General features: G+C 31.1%; 1 protein-coding gene across 3 annotated transcripts in view; it reads left to right on the top strand.

Annotated features, from left to right (window-relative positions):
* CSMD3 (CUB and Sushi multiple domains 3) overlaps positions 1–20,126 on the top strand; it is a 1,197,799-nt gene that overhangs the window by 1,125,943 nt on the left and 51,730 nt on the right. For all 3 annotated transcript variants that reach the window (XM_061171997.1, XM_061171996.1, XM_061171995.1), the window contains 6 exons: positions 3,532–3,705; positions 5,732–5,905; positions 7,110–7,295; positions 9,239–9,412; positions 11,575–11,757; positions 15,042–15,218. In XM_061171997.1, the coding sequence (XP_061027980.1) occupies positions 3,532–3,705; positions 5,732–5,905; positions 7,110–7,295; positions 9,239–9,412; positions 11,575–11,757; positions 15,042–15,218 (1,068 nt within the window). The remainder of the gene's footprint in view (positions 1–3,531; positions 3,706–5,731; positions 5,906–7,109; positions 7,296–9,238; positions 9,413–11,574; positions 11,758–15,041; positions 15,219–20,126) is intronic.

Here is a 20,126-nt window from a genome sequence, read left to right as displayed (position 1 = left end):
GCATACAGTATTATATTAGTTTCAGTTGTACAACATAGTGATTCAACATTTGTATACATTACAAAATGGTTACCACAGTAAGTCTAGTTACTGTCTGTCACCTTACAAAGTTAATACAATATTATTGACTGTATTCCCCAAACTGTACATTACATCCCCATGACATTTATTTTATAACTGGAATTTTGTACTTTTTAATCCCCTTCACCCATTTCACATTCCCCCTAACCCTCCTCCCCCTGGCAACCTCTAATTTGGTCTCTCTATCTATGACTCTAGGTTTTGTTTTGTTTGCTTTTTTTGTTTTTTGGATTCCAAATATAAGTGAAATCACGTGGTATTTGTCTTTCTCTGTCTGACTTATTTCACTTAGGTTAATACCCTCAAGGCCCATCCATGTTATTCCAAATGTCAAGATTCTGTTCTTTTTATGGCTGAGTAGTATACCATTGTGCATGTGGGTGTGGGTGTGTGTACGTGTGTGTGTGTGTATCGTATCTTCTTTAACCATTCATCAATTGAGGGACACTTAGGTTGTTTTCATATTTTGGCTATTGTAAATAATGCTGCGATGAACATGAAGGTGCATAAATCTTTTTGAATTAGTGTTCATCTTTTCCCTTTGGATAGATACCCAGTAGTGGAATGGAAGCTCTATTTTTAATTTTTTGAAGAATCTCCGTACTGTTTTCCATAGTGGCTGGACCAGTTTACATTCTCACCAAGAGTGCACAAGAGTTCCTTTTCTCTACCTCCTCACCAACACTTGTTATTTCTTGTTGTCTTTCTGATAATAACCATCCTGACAGTTGTAAGGTGACACCTCTTTGTGGTTTTGATTTGCATTTCCCTGATGATTAGTGCTATTAAGCATCTTTTCATGTGCCTGTTGGCAATTTGTATGTCTTCTTTGGAAAAATGTCTATTCAGATCTTCTTACCATTTTTTTAATTGGACTATTTGGGTTTTTTTTATTACTGAGTTATATGTGTTCTTTATATATTTTGGATATTAACTCTTCATCAGTTATATGATTTTCATATATCTTCTCCAATTCAGCAGACTGACTTCTTGTTTTGATGATAGTTTCCTTCACTATGCAAAAGCTTTTTAGTTTGATGTAGTCCCATTTGTTTATTTTTGCTTTTGTTGTCCTTGTCAAAGAAGACAGATCTAGAAAATCATTGTTAAGGGTGATGTCAAACAGCATAGTGCTTATGTTTTCTTCTAGGAGTTTTATGGTTTCAGATCATATACATATGTCTTTAATCCATTTTAAGTTTTTTTTGTATATGGTGTAAGAAAGTCATCCAGTTTTATTTTATTGCATATAGCTGTCTAATTTTCCCAATACCATTTATTGAAGAGACTGCCCTTGCCCCATTCTATATTTTTGCTTCCTTCATCATAGGTTAATTGATCATATAAGTGTGGGTTTATTTCTGGACTCTCTGTTCTGTTCCATTTGTCTATATGTCTGTTTTTGTGCCTGCACAATGCTGTTTTGTTTACTGTAGCTTTGTAGTATAGATTGTAATCAGAGAGTTTGATACCTCTTGCTTTGTTCTTTCTCAAGATTGTTTTGGCTATTTATGTTTCCATACAAAATTTAGAATTATTTGTTTCAGTTCTGTGAAAAGTATCATGGGTATTTTGATAGGGATTGCTCTTAGCCTGTAGATTTCCTTGAGTAGTATGGTCATTTTAACAATATTAATTATTCCAGCCCATGAACATGGGGTATCTTTCCATTTGTTTGTGTCATCTTCAATTTCTTTCATCAATGTCTTACAGTTTTCCAAGTACAAGTTTTTTACCTCCGTGACTAGATTTATTCCTAGATATTTTCTTCTTTTTTATGCAGTTGTAAATGGGATTGTTTTCTTAATGTCTCTTTCTGATCATTCATTGTTAGTGTATAGAAGTACAGCAGTTTTCTGTATATTAATTTTGTATACTGCAACTATACTGAATTCATTTATTACTTCTGATAGTTTGTAGCATCTTTAGAATTTTCTGTATATAGTATCTGCAAATAGTGATAGTTTTATTTCTTCCCTTCCAGTTTGGATGCCTTTTATTTATTTTCCTTGTCTAATTGCTGTGGCTAGGATTTCCAATACTGTGTTGAATAAAAGTGAGGAGAATGAGCATCCTTGTCTTGTTCCTGATCTTAGAGGAAAAGATTTTAGATTTTCACTGTTCAATATGATATTGGCTGTAGGTTTTTGTCATATATGCCCTTTATTGTGTTAAGGTACATTGCCTCCCTATATCCACTTTGTTGAAAGTTTTTATCAAAAATGGATGTTGAATTTTGTCAAATGTTTTTTCTGCATCTCTCGGCATGATCATATGATTTTTATCTTTTATGTTGTTAATGTGGTATATCACACTGATTGATTTGCAGATGTTGAACCATCCTTGCATCCCTGGAATAAATCACACTTGATCATGGTGTATGGTCATTTTAATGTATTGTTGTATGAGGTTTGCCAATATTTTGTTGAGGATTTTTGCACCTATATTTATTAGGGTTATTAGTCTGTAGGTTTCTTTTTTTGTGGTGTTCTTATCTGGTTTTGGTATCAGGGTAATGCTGGCCTCATAAAATAAGCTTGGAAGCTTTCTCTGCTCTATAATTTTTTTGGAAGAGTTTGAGAAGAATAGCTATTTAATCTTTGAGTATTTGGTAGAATTCACCAGTGAAGCCATCTGGTCCTGGATTTTTGTTTGTTGAGAGGTTTTTGATTACTGTTTCAATCACATACTAGTGATTGGTCTGTTCAGATTTTTATTTATTCAAGAGTCATTCTTGAAAGATTGTAAATTTCTAGGGATTTATCCATTTCTTCCAGTTTTTGTAATTTGTTAGTATATAATTGTTCCTAGTAGTCTCTTATAATTCTTTATATTTCTGTGCTATCACTTGTAATTTCTCTTCTTTCATTTCTGATTTTATTTATTTGAACCTTCTCTCTTATTTTTAAAGAAAGAATTTTTAGCTTTGGTAATGCTCTCTATTATTTTTCTATTTTCTATTTCCTTGATTTCTGTAAATGTCTTTAATATATTCTTCTGTCTACTTATTTTGGCCTTTTTTTTTTTTCTTCGTTATTTTGCTCTTCGTTTTCCTCTTCATAAAGTGAAATATTGCTTGTTTCATCCTATATCTTTCTTTTTTTCTAATAAAAGCATTTAACACTGTAAAGCTTCTCAGTAAGCATACTTTATATGTATTCCTCAAAGTTTTACATGCTATATTTTCATTTTTATATGTATTGAAATGTTTGCTAATTTCCTCCAGGCCCAACTGTTACTGGAAATGTGTTTTCTTTTAATTCCCAAATATTAGGCATTTTGTTAAGTATATTACAGTTATCTTAATGTTATATAATTGTGTTTGCCTTATTTGTGGCATACTTCTAAATAAACATTTAAAGATTAGTAATGTTATATATGTATACAAATATACAAATCATAATAAAACTTAGATCATAATTTTAAAAATATTATTTTGACCCATTTCAGCGGGCCACTGTGGAATTCCAGAGCTTATTGTGAATGGTCAAGTTGTTGGAGAAAATTATGGATACAGAGACACAGTTGTTTATCAATGTAATCCTGGTTTTCGACTGATTGGTTCTTCAGTGAGAATATGTCAACAGGATCACAATTGGTCTGGTCAACTTCCATCCTGTGTGCGTAAGTAAGCATGGCAAAAGTAATTAGAGACCTCTGTTTAGTTCTCTTGCAATTACCAGTAATTTTTTTCTTAGGTAAGAGAAATGATTATATAGACAAATCCACACATGTGTACGTGTGTGTGCACGTGTGTGTGTGTGTATTTAAAGAACTAAGTTCTCACAGCGCGTTTTTTTATACTGACACACACTAGTCTTTAAAGTAGGGTGTGTTCAGAAGCATATAAAACCATCCACCATGAAAGTGGAAGAAATATTAGAAAGTCTGTCATTACTTTGTGGATTTGGAACAATTTTGGAATTGTTTTAATAAAGCTCTTACTAGTTCAACAAATATCCATCTGATCTTTTAAGTTAATTTAGATGTGAATTTACACATGAAGGATAAAATGAATTTTAAAATAACTGAGTAATAACTCTAGTACTTTTTCTTACTCCACTGAATACCCAGCAGGACACAGTATTTCGTATCACAATCTATCCTATTTTGGATCAGAAAGTAAATTATTCATATATTTCTTATTTTTTTCTCCTAATAATTTCCATCAGCAATCACTGACATTTGTATTAAAAATGGTGTTAGAAAATTAGAATAAACACTGTAAAAATGTTATAATTTTAACACTATAGGATCAAATGATAGAGATTTTGGATGCTTCAGAGAAATAATGCATGGGGCTTTAAGTACGGGTTCACAGGAAATATTTAATTTGTGGCCAGTTACATCCATATTTATAAATTCCATCATTGTCAAATTCTTATCCAATCAACAGAATTTTTTTGGAGTTCTAGTTTAATAGAAAATACATTAATGTGTTGAGATTTAATAGGATAATAGAACATATAGTTAGCAAAATTGCTTCTCTGTGTTGTGTGGGGGGTAGGGGGGCAGACCGTTTAATGATTTAAAGACAGCAATATTATGCTGGATCCGTCCCAGATTTTTTGCCTTTCATTATATCAAAGCATAGGCAACTAATACCACTATTTTTCTTGCTGAATAATTGAAACTATAAATGGAAATTGGCCCTAGGGGTAAAAAGGTTTCTTTATCAATAATTTTAAACAAGAATAAGATGCAGTTACATTTTCAAATGAATAGATTGATGTTAACAATACAGCTGAAAATTAATTGCTCTTGGGTCATTTTGAAATTACTAAAAGTGACTATGGGTCTTTCACTGTGCCCAGTTATGAAGCAGTATTACTGGACTTCCTGTGATTAATAAAGTGAGATAATGCAATAAAACAATTCACAGGAATAAGTGTTTGGGAAAAGCCAGCACTAAATAAACTCTAAAAAAGAACCATAACACTAAACGATGTAAATAATGCATCTAATTGATACCATTATTTCCAAACAAAACTGTGCTAAATTATCAAATATCAATAGTGAAGAAAATATACCAGTACGGTTGATTGGTTTAGGGAATCTTAATATTGGTATCTCAATATGTTAAGAATTCTACAGTATAAGGCATCATTTTTTATTGCAGTCACATTAAGTTATTCTTCAAGCACACTTTTGCTTATCAATCATAAAAATGATTGTATAAATAATATTAAAAGAAACTATTTCAAAATTAAATACAAAAAATTGCCTTCATTTATCTGCAATTCTTAAACTTAACTAGAAAGGAAATTTGGGTAGTTTCATTCCTTTTTGCCATTAACTAGTGATATGAATTTCAATCATTCCCAAATTTCTTTGAATTTCAGTATTCTTCCGTAAAAAGAAATAGAATGAAAAGCTATCATAGGACTTTAAATATCTGTGCACTACTTGCATGTAATTACCACAATTATAAATAATTGTCTACTTACTAATATAATACTTCTACTATATTAGACTATTTTGGCATTCTAAATTGTTCCTTTGCACTAGTAAAATTACTTTAAGTGTATTTTCATACAAAAGTGGCCTTCTTTCCACGTTCTTTGAAATGATTAAGTATAATTTTCATGTAATAATTGATAACTAATTATTCTGTTCTGTGTCTCTCCCACCCCGGCCCTGTTGCTATTAGCTGTGAGCTGTGGTCACCCTGGTAGTCCAATTTATGGAAGAACAAGTGGAAATGGATTTAACTTTAATGATGTGGTAACATTCTCTTGCAATATTGGGTATCTTATGCAAGGGCCAACAAAAGCACAGTGCCAGGCCAACAGACAGTGGAGTCATCCTCCACCAATGTGCAAAGGTAAAAATCTAACTATATTCCAGCTTAGAGCTTGGTAATAATGTGTCTGTGTCGACACGCATGATAACGTTTGAAACAGTTTGGGCAGAACAGTAGAAAATTTTCAGCTAATAAAGCAAAAATATTTAATATTGATATCATCTCATTAGCAATGCCTTCCTTTTTCTTATTTTTTAACTTTTTTAGAAGTCAAAACTGACAAACTTTATTTCAGCTGCCTAACTATGTTATCTTGTACCTATTTTATGGCTGCATATAAAATCATTTATATCTTTTTTACTTGCAGTTTGCTTCATAATTAATGGAACTTATCATTTCAATTTTTTAAATATTTTTTTAATTTTTATTGTAGTATAGTTGATTTACAATGTTGGGTTAGTTTCAGGTGTATAGGAAAGTGAATCAGTTATACATATACATATATCCACTCTTTTTTAGATTCTTTTCCCATGTAGGTCATTACAGAGTACTGAGTAGAGTTCCCTGTGCTATACAGCAGGTCCTTATTAGTTATCTATTTTATGTATAGTAGTGTGTATATATCAATCCCAATCTCCCAATTTATCCCTCCCCCTCTTTGCCCCTGGTAACCATAAGTTTGTTTTCTACATCTGTGACTCTATTTCTGTTTGGTAAATAAGTTCATTTGTACTGTTTTCTTTAGATTCCACATATAAGCAATATCAGATAATATTTGTCTTTCTCTATCTGACTTACTTCACTCAGTATGGCAATCTTCATATTTTTGGTTAAACAATGTTTGAGGCCTAAATTACCATGATACCTGCGTTAGAGGTTTATTTATTGTTCTCTCTATAGAAATATATTAAAGATAATTGTTTTGTGTTTTTTCCACTTGCAAAGAGGTATATTTTGTATTGTCTGATAAAGTAACAACCAAATTAGCATTTTCCTCCATTTTCTAATTGTTTAACTAAAGCTTGAAAGGTTAAATCTGTACTCAGTATAATATTTATGGAGTTGCTATTGTTCAAAACAATTTTGCAAAGAAGTTTTCCTTTTTCCAATACTTTCAGCCATACCAATTTCAGTCCATTATATCCCATTAAAATGTTAATTTTATTCCTTGAATCTTTGGTTTGTTTGATTAAATTTACCTTTGAAACTATGTTTCTTATGGAAAACTATATAAGTATATGTATATTATTCCAAACATATATTTCAAAATTTGTCATTTGTTTAGTGGTCAACTGTTCTGATCCTGGAATTCCAGGCAATTCCAAAAGAGAAAGTAAAATAGAACATGGGAATTTCACCTATGGCACTGTGGTATTCTATGACTGCAATCCTGGATATTTCTTATTTGGATCTTCAGTTTTGATATGTCAACCAAATGGACAATGGGACAAACCTTTACCAGAATGTATCAGTAAGTAGATAATGGGAACTCTTCCTTGAGATAATGCCATGGAAGGAACATGTATATTTACTGTCTTTATGAAATATTTAGAGCTATGTATCAGAGGGAAGCATATTGATTGTATTGTTTTATTTTGAAACTACACTTCCCTATATCCTGCCAATTCAATGCCCAAATGCCATTTTTATTAGTAATAATGTGATTAATATTTCTCTGTCATCCCTTGATTTTGAACCTTCATGGAGCAGATAGAATATTAAAAGCAGATGTATTTCATACTCTATGATGTTACCATCCCATGAGAAGAAACTACATTTTTATTTTCTATTGTACTAATATTTCAAATTTCTTTAAAGCAAAATTAGTTTAATATAAACAGCCACAAAAGCTTGAAAATACTTGAGAAATTAGACAAAGGTGTTACTTAATACTTACTGACTTTAAGTATTTATTATATACAGGTACATGCACATATGAAATGTTAATACACATCATCTTTCAAGTCAGTCAGCATATGAGTGCATTTTGTTATATGTTGTGTTAGAATTGTAGAATATAAATAAAATAAATTATAGAAGCTTTGCATATAATTAACATGTGTGGTGAGACAATAATTTAACAGAAATAAATCAAAATTATGTGAAGACATAGAGAAGTGAACATGAATTCTAGGAATTCAGCTTATTGATAGGTCTCAAATATATTTACATCTCAGAGTTGATGAATCTTGGACATGATAAGAGAGAGAAGAATTTTATAGATTGAAGGAGTAGTGTATCAAGAAATCATTGTGAAAGTAATTTTTGGTTATACTAAATTGCTAAATTATAAAATTACTTTATAATCATGTTTTATTTAAGAGGCACTTTCTTTATGTTCATGGGGTAAGATATTTTGAAAAATTTGTGGCATCATTCATGTACTCATTCACAAACTAACAAAGAAACAAAACTTTATACAGCGTCTATCTAATTTCATATTCTATGCAGATAATTAAATCAATTGTTGATCCCTTGCTTAAAATGCATTTGATTTCTTTTTGTAGACTGACTAGTCTAATGGTTTAAGTAATTCACTTACTTAGCCTTGTGTGGCTACAACATTAAAGTTAAAAATCTTTTGTAGGACCTGAAAACATGAACTTCTTCAGATTTTCTTAGCTCTCGTTTACTTTTTACCTTTTCTTTATTTCCTATAGCACTCCCTGGTACTGTGCTAAGTACTCAGGGGTTTTATTAAGTTTATGTCTCCTTGTGTGCTATTTAATACTTTAGAGTCATATTGTGCTCAGTATTTTTCCAGATTACAACTAAAAGGGGGCACACAGTGAGTTCCCAAGCTACTTCTAGCTTATAAAGAGAATTCTCAATGTGTTAACATCTGATTCTGCTATGCTTAGCTGTGTTTTGGTTGATAAGCCACTGAGTATTTTCTTTATACAGGATAATTTATTCATTAATGGCCTGGAGTGGAATTATTCTGGATTACATTATGTGTAGTCTACATTGTGTGTCACAGATCCACCTTCATTCCCTCTCCTTTACCCTTAAGTTTTTCCCTTTTAATTTTTGTATGAGCTCATTTTGAATCCTATATGACCTTATTTTGTCAATCCACATCACTCCTCTCCCTGACTTTCACATCCTTATCTAGGCACATACATACTTCCAACCCATGCACGTATGTATATAAACACACCCTCACTATCCCCACACATACAAGCTTATACCGATTCAATCATTTAAGTTTACTTACAATGTTCCTGTTAAACTCATGCTCAGGGTGAGTGGGCTGACAGAATAACTCCTGTAACTTCAACTGTCATATAGATATTTGATTTCTGGACGACGTGTATATTAGAGCAGATAATTCTGGTTTATTTCATAAAAAGTTGGTGCAGGTTGTTCGATAGAGATATAAAAAATTTTATATTCAATAATTATGTATTGTAGTGATTGACTGTGGACACCCTGGCGTTCCTCCTAATGCAGTCCTGTCTGGTGAGAAGTATACATTTGGGTCCACTGTTCGCTATTCCTGCACAGGAAAGCATACCCTTCTCGGCCAATCATCAAGGACTTGCCAATTAAATGGCCATTGGAGTGGATCACAACCTCATTGTTCAGGTACCACTTGGAAAATTGGATGATATGTGTTGGAAATTACATTAATAGTATTATTATTAGGAATATATACACAAAACAATCTAAAGAGATACAGTAATACATTTCTCTTTTAAAAATCTCATGGGAGAAGCTGTAACATTTTTACATTTATCGGAATTCTTCTAAGGTAATATGAATTTAGAACACAAATTAATACTGATCTTGTAAATGATAAATTACAGGTATATGTTTTGAACTGTGTTGTATCAAATGTAAGTGGTTTTAGGATGCTACTCTCTGTGAAGTGCTTTTTTATTCATTAAAATAGCTAACCATTCAAGCTTAAGTAGCTATTCCATTTTAGCAGATATAAAATATAATTTCCCCTAGAAGGCAATGTTATATCAGTGATTTCCTGTTAGAATTCAGTTCTTTGTAACTGAACTTTGTAAGCAATCAGTTACTTAATAGCATAATTTTAAAATAAAACCTTAAATGTTTTAAATTAAACTAAGCCAATAATTTTTATGAAAGACATTTATTTATCCTAATTTTATTTGTTATTAATAGACAACATATAACTCCTGAGTCTCTATAATCCCAATAGAGTTTTCTTAGAATAAGTAAATATTTAGTCTACTTTTAATTAATCATTTGTTCACAGAGTGAGTATTTGAAAAATCTTTTTTGAGCTGTTTAAGTTACTGTTTTTCTTCAGAAATTGTATTTCAGTTTTAGAGCTGTGATTTCTCCCTACTTGATACTATTTATTCTGTTTTTACCTATCAGCCAGATATTGGTGCTTATTTTTCTGCCTGTTCTTTCTACTTACATATTGTCCATTATCTTTATATTATTTTATCTCTGTGGAGATCATATGATGACTTATTAGGAGTTGTTTTACACTGTTTTTCCTTTAGAGGTAAAAGTTGTGAAATACTTAGTTTCAGATTCCTCTTGTAATTGTGGTTAAACCCTATGAAATAACTGCCTGGTACTTCAAATTTAATCTATAGATTTTTAAAACTATCATAGTTAATTTACTCACTCAGCTAACTGATAATACATATAACACACATCTCTCTCTCTGTCTCTCTGTCTCTCTCTCTCTGTCTCTCTCTCCCTCTCCCTCCCTCCCTCCCTCCCTCCTCCCCCCCTTTCTGTGTCATACACACACACACAGGATTGATTGGGAAACTACTACTTAGTTGTAAAAAAAATGTGTACACATATATTAAAAAGTGAAATAATGACCTTAAATATTTATGTGATTATTAATATTGCATCACATGAAGATGAGGAAATATTAAGAAGGATTCCAAATACACAGGGCGTGTCAAAATAGGCATCTAGATAGACAGAAAGCACTTTCAATGCTAATGTATTCAACTTTCTCTCTGTCTCTCTTTCTGTGTTTCTCTGTTTCTCTCTCTCTCTCTCTCTCTCTTTCTCTGTCTCAAAAGTATACTAATACTGTGGTAACTTTAATTAAAATTATTTAAGAAATGATAAAGAGACAGTAAATCCTAAACACTATAATCAAAAGAGAAACACTTCGTCATGAGCAAAAAATCCTTATTAAGAACTTAAGTCAGAGTTTCTAGTCTTTGTTTACAATTTATTTTTATATTTTTATGTATGAGAAGTATGCAGCTTATTCATTTTTGGTCAGTGGTCATTGATAGAGACGATTAGGGGGTGAAAGTTTAGAAATACTATATTTTATCATTTATATTTTCCAGTATATCACAGTTCTATTTTAACAGAAACTGATTTCAATTCAGAGAAGGAAAGATGAAAATTGCCAAGTCCATGTTTTCAATTTTAATTGTATAAATCCATTCTCATTTGAGCCCAAAGAACTGTCAATTATAAATTTTCCATTACGTTGGTTAAGAACTAGATTCTGGAAATACTCATGAAATGTCTTCAACACATTGAATGTCTCCAAATATCACTGATATGGAAAATAACACCATACTCTGCAACTATTTTCTTTTTCCTTTAGGCTTTTTCTTATGACTGGAGTCAGATGGGAAATATGAATTACGATTTTACCCAGTCAACTTATCATATTAAAACACAACATGCACAAAAATAAATTCCTACAAGAATGTTGGACTAAATCATAACTTAATAAATGTTTATTGAAATAAGTTAACTTGAACTGTACTGCATTGCAGGTGATGCTACTGGTACATGTGGGGATCCAGGTACTCCTGGTCATGGTTCTAGACAGGAAAGCAATTTCAGAACCAAAAGTTCTGTACGTTTTGCCTGTGATATTGGTTATATCCTTCATGGCTCAGAAGAAAGAACATGTTTACCCAATGGCAGTTGGACTGGAAGGCAGCCAGAATGCAAAGGTAATCTCATGTAGAAGCTTATAACATTGATAATGCTGGAATTTAATGTGTATCAAATTCAACTGGGTGCTGCTAGTGAAATTACTCCTACCAGGTCTTGTCCTGAACCATGGAATAAAAGCAGTATCATTCCAGTTTTACCAACACTGTCCTATAAGAGAAATATGATAGATGACAATTATTAAGTTATTAAAATTATCTCTCAGGGGTCATTTATATACATTGTTCACATCACAGTAGATATCAGGATTGGAAAAGTTAAAAAGATTTTTTTTTTTCCCTTTATCACAGTGCTCTGTATTGTTGACACCATTAGGAAAAAATTAGGTTGTTCTCACATCAACATTACCTCATGATCTGTTTTAGTTTTCAGGTTTGTAGAAATGGAAAAATATAAAAAGATGTCTAAGTATAAATGATATTTTTATTTATAGGTATTGCTCATAATTAGAATTCTTAAAATTTGGGATGTTTAAGTAAAATTGTTAATTGTTCTGACTGATTCAGAGTAAACATAATTAAATCTTTACAAGACTGGCTAGAAAAGGAAATGTTGCAGGAAAATTATCCTTATAATTTAAATTGTTCTTTTTGAGATTATTTTAGTGCAAAAACTAAACTTGCAAAGGTATGTATGAAACTTACTTGATGTTATACCAAACATATGGGTTTTATAAATAGAAAACAATTCCCAATAAAACCTTCTTGACAGTTTTTTGATTGACTATATTTTCAGAAATTTATGTTATGTTTAAAATTAGTATCCATATTCTAGGAAAGATAGTTATCTTTTTTATAACTGGACTAAATTAATAATCTTAATTAAAGTGCAGCTCAGTTTCTATTATAGGGAAAGGGTGGGAACAAAGTTGTGGAGCAAAAGACACTAAGCACACTGTCTTCACTTTATTTCTCAAACTTACTTTCCAAAGGCAAAATCTTTATAATGATGTCGTACATTATGTGGGTGATATCTAAGCCAGCTCTTTGTTCAGCTGAACTGCAAAATATTTTTAGATGAATTGCAACCTGGTGCTGACCTTGTTTTGTTAATATACACATTACAGATAAAACAGAACTAGGAGTTGTAGCAAATAAAACAGAATTAATATTTTCCCCATAAAATGGAGCTCATACAAATCACTTAGAAAAACAGATTCTAGCAGATGACTGGAAAGAGGGAAATGAACAGAAAATACAGAAGAGCAAAAAAATTTGCAAACTATAGAAGAAATTCTACATAACTACTACTCAGAAACTTACAATTAAACATCAAACCATCATTTTTCACCTGCTTTAATATGAAATTGTAGCGTATGTGCAGCAAAACTAGAACTTTAAAACATTTCTAGAGGTTTCTTAAAATTATATTTTAGATTAAGTTGATAAAAATGCATATATATTCTTAGCTTTGATTTATTAACTCCACTTTTGAGGATTTTTTTTCCCTAAAGAAAATAAAAATATTAAGGAAAACACACAATCATAAAGACACATTATTTTTATTTCAAATTGATTATAACTAGCAAAAACAGAAACCAATCTGACAACACTAGGAAAAATATTACATAACCAATTGTATATTTACATAATAGTGTATAGTCAATAAAAATATTAGAATAAAAGCCATGAAGTAATATGACAAAATGTAAATCATATAATACTTAGTTGAAAAATAAAATTCAAAATGAGGTATTCTATTAAAATCATGGAAAATGATAGTCATTTGAGAGAAAAAATAAAAGTCAGTACAATAAAAATGATAATAGTACAGAGTGGTGAAATTTGTAGTATTTTTATTCTCTTTATTCCAAATGTTTTGTAATGTTATATTACTTTAGTAATTGACGATAAAATATAAAAGCATTCATAGAATGTTACAGACAAAATTAAAATATCAAATGAATGTGTTAAAATATCTTAATTTAATAAATAGAAAAATGCAATTTAAAAGAGTGTAGCATTTTTTGGCAAACTGACAAGGTGTTTAAAAATGATGGGACATGGTATTGGAGAGGATGTGTGAAAATAAGCAAACTTTCACGCTATTGATACAAGTGTGTATTTTTCTAATATCTTGGGTAACACTATATATACTTAAAAATATTTTTCAGAATTAAAATTATCCAGAAATTCTACTTTCAGAAACTTATCTTAAAAATAGGATCAATGTACATAGTTGTATATATAAGCTAGAGTATATTATAACCAAAAATGATAGAGAAATTAAACTAAATTAAATTTCATGTTTATCAACAGGAGATTAGTTAGGCAGCTTATGAATACACACATAATGGAAAACTCTCCAGTTACTAACCTTTATGAAAGAAAGATGCCCTAATTGTAATGTGCAAGATGTATAAGTTTTCTGTCTACACACACATGCACACAAACATACAGCACCACTACCAATGATCAACAAAATTAAATATTTAAGATGCAGCAAGGGATATATGTGGTACTTTCTGAAATTATAATTACACTTCATATTCGTATAGATAGCCTTAAATTCTGTAAAGTATTAAGATGCCTTCTTATACTACAACAAAATTAGGTACTGCATTTGACATAGGCTTGCTTTTAATATATTTAAAAAATTCACTTATTCCATTGATGGCAAATAGTTAAACATAATACAGAATAATCATATAAGGCATTTGTGTTTGTGACTCCTATTTAGGATACATTGAAAACTTAATGAAAATCATTCGTAGACTTTAGTGACTTTGTTTTTACTCAGTTAATTTATTTGTACACTTTGGTCCAGAAATAGAGATTATAACGTTTTAGTGCAAATCAGTTATATACTTATATAAATAAAAACATACATGATGCTTATAACATTTAAGTGTATGTTTTATATCTGTTTTCTTACAAGTACAATTATAGTAAATCTTTGTTTCTTCTTGTTACATATCTTCCAGTTTTACATGAGTTGCTTTTTAGGCAGAGACTCTTAAAATCCTTCTTTGAAAGACTTTGTGTTACCCAAAAGCAATACTCTCAAGTAATTACTTTACTGTGCAAAGTTTTTTCCAAAATGACTCACAAAATTCTTTTAAAAATAGCTTTTATATGATTTGTATCCCAGTAATTAAACTAATAAGATCAGTATAAATTCATCTTGAATTTCAACTCCTTATAAAAGAGAATTCAGTGCTTATTTTAGAGGATTTTATCGCTCCTTTGGATAATCTAAAACAATCATTTAGTCCTTAACTTTTTGTGAGAGGATTCCTAAATGCACTATTTTTATATATACTCTTAACCATTTTGTTTTATAGCTGTACAGTGTGGTAACCCAGGGACAACAGCCAATGGAAAAGTCTTTCGGATTGATGGCACAACATTTTCTAGTTCAGTCATTTATTCCTGCGTGGAGGGATATATCCTTTCTGGACCTTCAGTTAGGCAGTGCACAGCCAATGGAACGTGGTCTGGAACTTTGCCTAACTGTACAAGTAAGTTTCTTCTCAGTATTTTGAAATATCACTAGGTATGTGAAAAATAGTTATATAAACATGTATGTGTGTATTTTGTAACTAATCAAACCAGGCAAGGTTTTGAATATTTGTATTGTCCTTCACATTAAAAGATGATAGTAGTGTTATGGTTCAAGTGTACACTAGTGAGTTTAAGAATCAGTTGGCTTCCAAGGTATTACATTGGCAGAGAAAAGAGGGATCGCAGAATATCAGTGCTATTAAATGTAATTTTACAGTATGTTAAAATAGAGATGAATTATCAGCTATAATCAAGACTAAAAATACAAGGAATGTACTTTTGTTTTGCCAATCTAGCACATATTAATTGTTGACTTGGTTTTTGAAAAAGCAGACTGATTATTTTTGGGTTCGTGCACTATTGTCGGAAGTCCTGGTGGCTGATTTGCCCTCTTGAGATGTTAAAAAATGTGGCATTTTAGAGATTCAGCATCATAATGAAATTACGCACTTGATGGATTTTTTTTAATGTATTTAAAATTCCTATATATAAATTAATGCCTGTATATGGAAAAATAGAATTTATTTAACTAACAATAATCTATCCATTGGAAAATCACTGCTGCTTATATTAATTAAGGAGAACAGTAGCATCATGTAAATCATGAAATTTTTGAAAAGAAGAGCTATTTTAGGATGTGTTCAGAGACTCATTCAAGGAGTCATGAGACATTGCTAAAGCTCTTGAGTGAAATAGGCTCTGAGGAGACTAATGGAAGTTTCTTGTGTGTTGAAATGTGAACAGATTATACTTTTGCTGTAGAGGCCCTCATTAAAAGTCGTTTGTGAATATTAACATAAATGGGCGTAAGTAAAATTTGTAAATGAGAAGCATGTTGCTTCCAGGATCCAAAAAGATGCTGGTCTTATTTTAATGTTGTGGTGTGGAGAAGGTCAATGGTTCTTGACAGTGTCAGTGGTGGAGCAGCCCTTGGCTGACCTAGTAATTCCCAGAAATTTACTAAGAAGGCAGGCCTTGTACTATATGTGGGCGAATGATGCATCCCCCACCTTTTTCTTTAGCTCTTTTGTGAGTATTTGTATTTCCTGAATAAATAGCTGAAATAATCTATTCAGAGGAGGATGCCATCAAACTAATGCCATGTCATATCTGTGATTCTTGAGAAAGTTAGTTGTAGTTAATATCTTGCCTGAAAACTGTGTGTGATGACAAGGCTGTTGAGATACTTCGTGTATATTGTGTCTCTTCAAAGGTGAAGGCACACTGTGGCTGGAAGGTTGTTGAAATAAGCACTGAATAGAACATATCAGCCAAATCTGCAATAGCAAAATATTTCTCAGTTGTTGATTTGAATCAATAACAAGTAATATTCCTGGCCTTGTGTCAGCACCAGATACTGTTACATCTAATCTTTGGGAGTAGTTTTTTACTTCACCTTGGGCAGTTTTCTCATGGCTTAATCAGTATTCTGCCAAATAACTCAAGGAGTTTTCTCCCTACATCTCCAGAGATCTGTGTGTGTGTCCTCTCTTGTATTCTGTCTCACTAAGTCTATCCACTTTGTTGTCTCCTGTCCAATCCATCTTTTCAACTCAGGGAGTCTGCCGGGCTCTGCATGGGGTCCTTCTCCCTGTGCCACAGCCTGGAAACTCTCTTTGGGCAGTAAGACGAGGCAGTCATAGCACTCACCTCATTGTTTCCTGTCGCTCAAGGATCACTGTGCTTTGCTGCCTGATGAAACTTGAATTTTTTTTGACGGGGGTGGGATTGGGAAGTTGTTTCAAATGGAGAGTAAATTCTTCCTTGTTTCTCCATCTTGAAGGAAAGAAATCCTCCTCCTTACTTTGAAAATGTCTCATTTTTTTTAATACTGAACATTCTAACAATTAAGAAATATGCTATACTGTTTTCATAGTACACCACCCCAATCTGAGCCTTTAAAACTCTTACCTAGTACCCTTTAAGTATTAGCTCAAATGGCACATTTGGCAAAAGCCTTCTTAGGGCACTTCTTCCTTGTATCCCTTTTGGCTAAAACTGATCTCTCTACACTGTATAACTCTTTTATGGCAGTTCCTTACATCACTAAACTATAAACTTAATAGGGCATTAGTAACTGGGGCTGTTTATGTCATTGACCCTCTAGCACCTGATACATAAATTGACTGAGTAAATAGTTGTTGACTGACTCAAATACCTCATATGAATTTTATTTTAGCTATTAGTACACATGACTTACCATTCCACTCCATTTTAAAATACTTGCAGAGAGGGCTTGTAATTTTATAGATAACATAGCACACAGTTTCTGGTATATAATATGTTTTCAATATACAGTTATGAAAAAGAAGGAAATAATGAATATATTCAGAATAAAGGAAATATACTAACATTTTTTTTCATTGAATAACAACTTTTTTATTCATGGATAAATACCTAAGTCTTTTATTTAAAGTATTTTCCAACTTTAGTAAAGATAAACACATACTAGTTCTTAAGATTGAAAATTAGGTTAAATTTTTAACTGAATTGTTTTTGTTTTTCCTTAGGAATTTTTAAACAAGTTAAAAAACACTCAATTCAACACAGACCAGTAACAAATAACATATCAAAATATAAAGTCTCTTTTTTATGTCAGTTCTTCAAGGGAAATATTGTGTTGAGTAAGGTATTTCAAGCATTAGCTTTTAAATGATGAATTGCTGTTAAACTAAAAACTGAGAATTTTAACAGTTGATTTACTTCACAGGCAAACACCTCAGTAGCAGCCCAAACCAAAAGCAAATATAAAAATATCCTTCAAAAAGAAACACAGAGAGGTTTCAGTGGAAATTAAAACAGATTAAACTCCTGTAATTAAAGAATCTAACATACTGAAAATTTTATATGTGGTGATCTGTTGATTAGAACCAGTGTTTCAGAGTCCTTCTCATTAATTTGCAGTGGAAGTTAATTTAAATATATGATTGATAGAATCATGTGATTTTGAAGTTGGAAGAGATTGTATCGTAGACTTATATGCATAGGTCAGGAAACTGAGGCACCAAATCATTTAACTGATTTACTGAATACTGACAGAGCTCACCACTAAACAGTTATTTCTGCCACATAAATGGATGAAATTTCCCATTAAATTAATTTTTTTTCTTATATATACCAGAAACATTAAATTCAAATAAAGTATATATTTAATAAATTTTGATTTAATGTAATTGCCTTTTGTAGACATTATTTTTCTAGTATCTATATGCATGGACATAAATATGAATTTTAAATGAATTAAATTAAGTATGAAAAAATTTAAAGTATTGAACTAAATTTCTAAACCAAATTCCTGATTCCAATTTTTGGAAAACCCACCTAAAGAAAATAAAACTTTCCTTTTTTTCTTTTCATTCAAAGTGTTACTATTTCTATTAATAATAAATAAATTTGTCATTGTTTACCATTTGTTAGGATTTATGTTAAGTGCTTTACACAAGTTTTCTCACTTAATCCTCAGAACAAATCTATAAAGTATATACTATTATCCTTTCTATTTCACATTTGAAGAAATGGTATCTTACAGAGAAAATATAACTTTCTTTCCTGTGCTAACACAGCTAGTAAATGTAGATTCTAAGATTTAAACTCAAGTCTTTTTGACTCAGGAAGCAATGTTATCAAGTTCACTTCATTTTCTCCGTCTGTATTTTTCCTCCTCCTTGTTTTCTTGCTTTATTTCCTTTTTTTTTTTTTACCATAGTCAAATATATTTGACATGATATAAATATAGGACATTGCTTATAAGGCATATGGAAATGTTTTGTTAATTTATAGCCTATTCCTCTCTTACTTTTCCAATTTGTCTACATTTACCAATTGGAGTTCTGCAAAGTTATATCATTTTTTAATGAGCTGACCACTTGTAAAATTTGTGTTTGCTCAACAGTACTTTCCACTTAAAATTACAATTTTCTCTATATAGCTTAGCAATAATTTTTTGGTTATCTCAAGATGAGAGTTCAAACATAGAGTACAGGTATGTCAATAATAAATCTAAATCTTGTAGGAGATGACATATTTTAATATGATGAGTCAAAAGAAAAGAACAGGAGTACTGTTGAATCACATACATTATAATTGAAAATAGGGATCTGATAGATTTAGGACAATATCAGTTGAAAGAGATAAAATCAACAAGATTGATTATATGACATACGTTTCAATATAGGACGATTTGAATAGGAAAGAATTAATAAAAGTCTTAAAATATAGTTGAATAAATTATCTAGTTACAATGCTTGAATGAAAGTAAAATATAAAGAATTGAATTATATTTAGATTTTTTTTTCTACATTTTTAAAATAAAATTTTGGTTACTTTAAGTGTTTTCCCCCTCCGTCACTGAGTTAGTTATCCTTAGGCAACTAGTACCTCCTGCATAGTGATAATCAAAGGAGTGATCCAATTTTTAGAATATTATTTTATTTTTAACTTACTATAGTAATATATTTTATATAAAATACAGTTTAAATGAAATAGAAAGAGAACCGCGGGTTTATAATATAATTGGATGACTTATGGATTCAGTTAATAAAAAATTATTTACCCAGAACCTATCATAGAGCCCTTTGCCAGGAACTGGCAAAGTTTAGTAAGGTTGGTCTCTGGTCTCTAATATTTCACACGCAGTAAAGTAGCTTTGGCATTTCAAGCATTTTTGCCCTTTGAGAATTTCCTACTGGAGTGATTTGCAAATATACCTTTTATTTGCTTGATTGCCCAGCAGCAAAACAAACACACACACACGCACAAACACACACAGATTTTTTGTTCTTAAAAAACTCCTTTCCAATCACATGTGTAGATGTGTCACCTGTGATTTTCCTTATCCATTTTCATGATTTTAGAAAACATTTTTG

The sequence above is a fragment of the Eubalaena glacialis genome, chromosome 17 (genome assembly GCF_028564815.1).
Source record: "Eubalaena glacialis isolate mEubGla1 chromosome 17, mEubGla1.1.hap2.+ XY, whole genome shotgun sequence".
Lineage (NCBI taxonomy): Eukaryota > Metazoa > Chordata > Mammalia > Artiodactyla > Balaenidae > Eubalaena > Eubalaena glacialis.
This window is presented reverse-complemented; position numbering and strand designations above follow the sequence as displayed.